This window comes from Oryzias latipes, chromosome 15 (assembly GCF_002234675.1).
Source record: "Oryzias latipes chromosome 15, ASM223467v1".
NCBI lineage: Eukaryota > Metazoa > Chordata > Actinopteri > Beloniformes > Adrianichthyidae > Oryzias > Oryzias latipes.
Window position 1 is genome coordinate 10,630,452 of NC_019873.2, and position 7,388 is coordinate 10,637,839.

Genomic DNA, 7,388 nt, shown 5'->3' on the forward strand with positions numbered 1-7,388 from the left:
CTAAAACCAGACCGGCGGTAATACTGATGCCATCAAATACAAGCAGCACAATGTTATTGTTCTAATACAGGTCACACATTGCAAGGACTGCCAACAGGATAAAGGAAAGCTTGTTTTTTTGTGATGTTTTTGTTTTGGGTGACCGAACAGCCTTTTTGAAATCTGTTGAAAGTCGAATAAAAAACATGCAAACTGGGGGGTAAAAAAAGCCTAAAACGTGGATGTCTTTGTGTTTTTAGGATGTTTTATGCAAACAGAATGAGCACTAAAGCAACTGATGCTTCTTTTCTGTGGAAAGTACATATTATTAGTTGAATTGTGGTGCCGATCCATTGACTAGTCAGCAAGGTGTAGAAATAGTTTGAATTTAGGCCAGAAATACTATTAATCCAACTTTTACATTTTTATACCACTCAAAAAAAGCCTATGTGGCAATAACAAAGAGAACCGTAAGATCATAACATCCAGAGCTATAATGGATTTTTAAAAGACGTCACTGTGAATCTAAGCAGTAAACAAGCAGAATCACTATCATGTTTATACTTTACACATAAGAAATGATAGACTTTTACTAGTAATCTTAAGCAAAAAGTAGTCTATTTAAGTGTACTTGATTTATAGTAAAAGTGAGGCAGTATACTTGACATTTACTTTTTGTATACTATATATTATATATGTAAACTCAAAATGTTCTAAACTAGTCTAAAGAATTATTCAGTTAGTATACATCCTACAAGTACATGGTCTATACTTGAGTAAACCTATTAGAATACATTTCCAGTGCACTACTTTTTGCTAACAGTACACACAAGGCATCAATATTAAAGCTTTGCTTCAAAACTAAACCTGGAAAGTTAAGAAAAGATACATTTAGGATGAGAAATCCCTTTTATCAGAATGGAGCAGAGCAGCGAGCTTGTGACCCGCCCACAGCACACATACAATATTTTACGAACTCCATTTCTTTCATCTCCTGATCGACAGTGATTTGAAACCAGAAATACTCCGAAATGCAATTTTAATACCGTTTTTCCACACTGTAAGGTTCACTTAAATAAAAAACCTCGATTTCCTATAAAAAAACAACAGCGCCGTTCATTGACGGTGTGCCCTATAATGCGGAAAATATGGTATATGTCCTCTAACATCACAGAAACGCGACAAGAATATGTTAAAAAACCGAAAAGTATCAGAGTGGGTTTTAAACATTAGATAATTTGTCCAAAAATGTTGGGATTAGCAGTCCTGCCTGAGAAAACACACTTGCCAGATGTTTTTCCTATTCCCCACTAGGTGGCAGCAGTGAGAGCTTCAAAGTTTCACTATAACTTTGGAAACACGAAATTCTCAAAAAATCCCACTTTCTTTCCCACAAGAAAACATTTCAATATTTAAAATAGTTTAAATGACACCTAAACACATTCATAAACTTTATTTTGGAATCACACTGACAGCTTAATATTGCAACCTAGCTATACAAAGACAAAAAGAACCTTCATTTCTATAAGATTGTGCTGAAAGGCTGATTTTGTGCACATCTTTTAAACAAACAAATCAGCTAAACAAGTCACAGGCACTTCCCTGAGGATGCAGCTCTTCTCAGAGGAAAAAAAAAATCAATAAAACATGGTATTTGAAGTGTTACAATTTCAGAAATTTGCCATATCATTTCTACAGCTGATGGAAGGAAACGTCACAGGGAGACTAGTAAAACCGAGCCAATCACTTTCTCCAAAGAGCAGACAGGTTAGAAGCTGCAGAGCAAAGATATTCACCGATGCAAAATCTGTTCATGCAGATTTCAAAGAGCAGCAGAAACAGATGATTAAATAAAGTCCACCCGTCAATTTAACATGGAAAAATAAAGCAGGAAACGAGCAAAACAAGCCCTTCTGATCTTTCTTGAATGCAGCACTATTAACCTGCACTGGCACGTTTCTTGGCAAAACCACCCTAACCACCCTGCTCCTCACATCCTGCAGGGCTCTGCTTTTTGTAGCTTTTCAAATTAAAAGCTTGAATGATTAAACCAACGAATCAAGCAGCTCCTTCATTTTTAAATGTCTTTTGGAAGCCATTTCAGGTGATTAAAGCTGAAAAATGAAGGTTAAAAGACCCTCTTTAGCAGTTAGGAATTTTGTGATGTCGTTTCCTTTTTAGATCCGGAAGGCCTCCGTGTGCTGCAGAGGTCAGTTGAGAGAAATTGGGACAAACACAGGGGGTCTATGATCAGATCAGATGGAGGGGGTGTGCTTTGCATCATCTCAGACTTCTTGGGGATGCTGATGATGCATTCACGGAGAGTCTCTGAGGCCCCAAACCCGACCTGGCTTTGGTGCCACCAGGAGCCTTCCTGATCCAACAAGCTGCGTGCAGCGGGGGAGTCAGCTGGAGGAGAGGCTGACCTCGGGACCCGGGTACGGCTCCCCACCGCACCAGAAATGAGAGGGCTGCGAGATCTCCATGAGCCAGACCTCCTTGTCCTTCTGTTCCGGGCCTGTCGGCTCGGTTTCTGACAGAACCTTGAAATAGTGACAGTCTCTGCCCTCGTCCTGGTCGTACGGGGGGGCCAGGATATCCATGAACGCCGTGGGGCCGTCAACGGCGTCGATCTGATGGAGGTTGTCCCGGTCGGGAGAGAGCACGCACGGGCCGCTCTCCTCCGTGTACTCCGCCGTGGAGCGCAGCACCGACCTCCGCAGCGCGCCCATCTGCGCCGGGGGCAGCGCGGGCGCCGCCTGCGGGCCACCGGCCGGCCGCTCCAGCCGGTCGAAGCAGCTGATGCGGACCTTGCCGTACAACACTTTGAGCATCCCGTGCATCCCCGGGTGGTCATGGAGGGGGATGGAGGCGCCGCTCTTCAGCAGGAACACCCCCATGCTGAACTGGTCCGTCTCGCAGATATGCATGTAGGTGACCGGGGCCGCGCCGGGGTGGTAGAGGGCGGCACGCGGGGAGCCGTCATCGGACCTCCGCGGAACAAGGTTCAGGTCTGAAGCCCGCACTTCCGTCATAAGGCTCTTCAGTTTGCCCTGGTTCTCCAGGAAGGTTTTGTTGGGCTCCTCACCGAGCCGCGGCGGGCTCCTGAAGGTCACCAGAGCCTGTCGAGCTATTCTCTGGACGATGGAGCTCATGGTGCTGTCCGCGGGTATCATACCGAAGCGAGCCCGGATCCACTGGCCGTTTGTTTGTTTGCTACTAAGCTAGCTCTTCTCAAAGATCGTTTATACTAAAGACGCCCTCTCGGAGAATAATAATAATGAAGAAACTTCAGTGATTCAAGTGACTTTAACAATATTTTAAAAATAATCAGGTATTTCAAAAAACTTTGATAAACCCCTTTTACCTAAACTTCGCTAAACATACAATATATTTTTTATCAAACGTAGAAATGAAATTAAAGTGTTTGTACGGAAATACGCACAGAAATAAAGTTCAAAACCCTGCTTGATGTTTCTAATTTGGAGTATATAAAATATAAGCAATAGTAAATTTCGTATCTTGGGAGTAAAAGACAAACGTTTTCGAATGAATTTTCAAAATAGCAGAATATCGTGTAATAATAGCGGAGTGAGAAGTCCTGTTTTTTTCAACCAGCTCTGACGATGCCCAGTTCACTCAGATTATAGTCTTTCACGTGCTCATTCATTCTTGTGTTTTCACTGTGACCGCGCAACGGTCTGTGTGTAGGTAAACTAACGCAAAAGCACACTTTCGTGTGCATTCATAAACTTGGGTGGGATTACATCCCCACAAACCCTTCAGCCTGCTCGAGTATAGTACCCCATTTTTAAACAAGTGTCAAACACGTACGCACCACACAGAGCTCCAAGCCATACCACGAGAGTTGTGGGAAGTGTAGTCGATTACAAAATCTTTCCCGGCTTCCTAACGCTAGACACATTTTTGATAGTTAAAAACACACTATCTTAGTTTTTGTTATATTTTCAGTTGTACAGATAAAATTAACATGTTAGTTTATTTATTTGCTGGTGCACTACACTACCCAGCATGCCATGGAATGTTTTATCTGGGATCTTTGGACCTCAAACACTCTGGACGTCTACAATCAATATAATACTTATGGCGTATAGAAACATACATTTTCTGAAATTTATATGAAATGAGCCTATAAAACTAATAATTTGTTACACAAATCAATGTTACTTAATAAAATATCTCATCTTAATGAAAGTTATCATGTTGGATGTCACTCAGATTAGTGTTATGGTTCCTATAATACAGCTTCAATTTATTCTGTTTTAGTTGTTTTTACCAAACACTGATGCTAATTTAAAAATGATTTATAGTTGCTGAGCCCTCTACCAACAATTAACAGAATTTCACCCATAGTTAATTAACACACAAAAACAATATAATTAATTAAAAAAACAATGTAAGCACTAGTAAGTAAAACAACCTTTGACCTCTGGACCCAAGGTTGCATGAACACCCACTCTAATGAAAATTGTGTTTTTAACTTGTTCTTCTAGCAATTTCCTCACAATGAAAGACATATATATATATATATATATATATATATATATATATATATATATATATATATATATATATATATATATATATATATATATATATATATATATATATATATATATATATATATATATATATATATAAACAAGCTTTAAATGGCAGTTATGACAATTTTTAAAATTTAAATCGTAGTGAATCTGGAGCAGATAAAAAAAACAAAACAGTTTAATATAGATTTCAGACGTGACGTAGAAACTGTGATGGACCTGCCAAACTCTCCTTGGTCCACTATATTCCATAATCCACTTGCAAAAAAATAAATCCATTAATGTCTTCGTTTCCTCATCCGAGCCGGCACCTGGCTCTTAACCGTATGTCTGGATATTGTTTGCACCAGTAATGTTAGGTTGGGGTTGTGAGGGGCTGTAAGCTAGAGGGAGAGAGTGTAAACAAAGGGATTGTGGGAAGTAAGTGGAGACTTACTTCTTACCAATGGTCTGGCTCGCAACTCAGAGCCGAGTTTCTGATAAAGTACTGCCAATCATTATATAGGACCATTTTTTTGGGGGAAAAAATCAATATCTTTTTTGAAAGTAATAATAATATTACAATAAATAGAAAAAAGAAAGGCTTTAAGTGTGCCTCATAGTGTGAAAAATAATGTAGCATGATTTCTTTTGAGTTTATTTTATTTTTTTTAGTTTCTGACTTAAATCTCAGTCTTTTTGTCAGTTTATAGGCCTTAGCTTGTTTCTAACTGTATTGCTTTCACTTCTGTTATTTAACATCTTTTTGATCATTACACTTTTGCTATTAAATTCATCTTTAACTAGGATTAGTATAGACAATAATTTACTGGAAAAAAGCAAGATAAATTTGAATCAAGAAAGTAATACTTTCTCTTCCATTCTCTGATCAGCCTGTCAGGCTGGCCTCGACACCCTCTATAGGAATACATTCAAACCATGTGATTGAAGCTACAGCCATCTCAAGGACAAGAACATCTCCATCCATGGAGAAATCACCCTCTCCCACGCAGCTTAGAGCTTCTCAGCTTCCATTCTGCATCCCATAACAACCTCTTCACCACCCACCCACTCACAATGTGACACAAAAGCAGCCTGAGCATGTGCGCGGTAACAGCGTGCAGCGTCACAGCTCTTCTTAAGCAGCATGCTTTTATTAGCAGGAAGTGAAGGCTGAAAATAGACGCTGTGATTCAGAGAGCGACCCTGATGAGCAGGCAAACTCTGGATGCCCTGCGTGGGTCTTTATCCAAATCAAATAAACACAGCGAACTGTTGTTGTGCAACAGGCGCTTGGTGTCCGGCTGAGCCTCTCAGACACTGAAACAGGCAACCTTGTTTATTTATGACATGGGTGTAAACAGCACAAACATTCTGCTGTTTGTCAGATGACAGATGCTCTGCGATGTTTGCTGCTGTGTAAAGTCTGGTCTCCATCCTCTTTCTAATAAATGTGACCCACTTTTGCTTTATTCATTGAGAGCCTTGACTGGATCTATTACACAAATAGTTTGAGATCAAGTGTTCCGCTTTGATTATATCTAAACAGTTTGTGTCATTCTGTCGCTTTGGTTCAAAACAAACATCAGTGTGAGGACAGAGCGAGTACAATCCATCTACACTAATTTTATACCAATATAAGTAAATAAAATATAATTTATTCCTGTTAAATTTTGAAACAAAACACTTTTAAGCAGTGAAAAAAATCGGCTTCATAAGTAAATATTTTACTCAGTTATCTCAGTTTTTTGGATTGTCTGTTTTTACTTTTTTCTTTTAATCATTTAGATGTAGTAATAATAACACAGCAGAGTTTCAGAAAATTGCTCAGTTTGATGTGTTATCTAAAATGCATCTGTATTTGTTGGTTAACGCACTCATTGTTGGATTAGGTAACAAAAAAGGGTAAAAAAATTCATTTTTTCAATCAAACAGCCTTAAGAAAGTTTTGGTGGTCTAAAGCTACGGACTCGCTGCTTATGTGATGCACGTTGAAACACACAGTTTTGAAATCTGTGTTCCCACCAGACAAGCAGGGAGGGGCTTCTTCTTCTTCTTCTTTCTTTTTCTACTGTTTACTAGCGCATGTCCGCTACCTACAGTTGGAAGAGGCTTGGTGCAAAATGTCGAAGCTAATCTTTTTATCCAGGCTTTTTCTTTCACAGCTGTATTCCGATATACGAAAAACTTGATGTCATAAAATTACAACAAACCGCAATCATTAAAGACGCCATCCATACGTCACCCAGTCACTGATTTGTCAAAGTTCGATATGGTTTAACTTTCAATGCATGTTCAATGGCTGTGCATTTTGTATGTAAAGCCCAAAAACGGCTGTAGAAACATGCGTAGCTACGCGTGAACATTGCAATTGCAATTGCACATGCACATTTACATGGACTTTTCATTGGGAGTGGTCGGTGGAATGTGTGTTACTGAGGGGGGGTATGAATGTAGCTTGAGTTTGGGGGTCTACAGAAAGAAAAACATAAGCAATAATATAATCTACAAAAGAACCTGCTCAATCTCTTTTGAGTTCACGGTACAAAATACTTTGGAGATAAAATTTCCACATTAAGAAGTTGATTCAGGTGGAAAACATTCCAGACATTTCTCAGCATTCCAAAGAACAGAACTTCCAGAAACAGAATCCGATGGAGCAAATCTTATATAACCCGCAAATAAAAAAAAACTGTGTGTGGATGTGATTCCACAGGGGTCAGTTTGCATCCTAAACATGGAGGTAAAATACCTCATAAAGCAAGGTTGAGGTGGACAACCCAAATGTTTGCAAAATAGATGCTCTTTTATTAACTTTCCCTTAGTTATCAAAGTGTTATAGGGTCAGACATCTGCTTTAGGTTC

The 7,388-nt window shown here is 39.4% G+C and overlaps 1 protein-coding gene across 1 annotated transcript; it reads right to left on the reverse strand.

Annotated features, from left to right (window-relative positions):
* Positions 1 to 1,417: 1,417 nt before the first annotated feature.
* LOC110016496 (2-aminoethanethiol dioxygenase) lies at positions 1,418 to 3,234 on the reverse strand. Its single transcript, XM_020709337.2, has one exon. It carries the CDS (start codon positions 3,153 to 3,155, stop codon positions 2,385 to 2,387), a length of 771 nt encoding a protein of 256 aa, XP_020564996.2. The 5' UTR covers positions 3,156 to 3,234; the 3' UTR covers positions 1,418 to 2,384.
* Between the last annotated feature and the right edge of the window lie 4,154 nt (positions 3,235 to 7,388).

What these genes read in the sequence shown, in the direction of transcription:
- LOC110016496 (XM_020709337.2), bottom strand. Translation starts at nt 3,155, where the DNA reads ATGATACCCGCGGACAGCACCATGAGCTCCATCGTCCAGAGAATAGCT.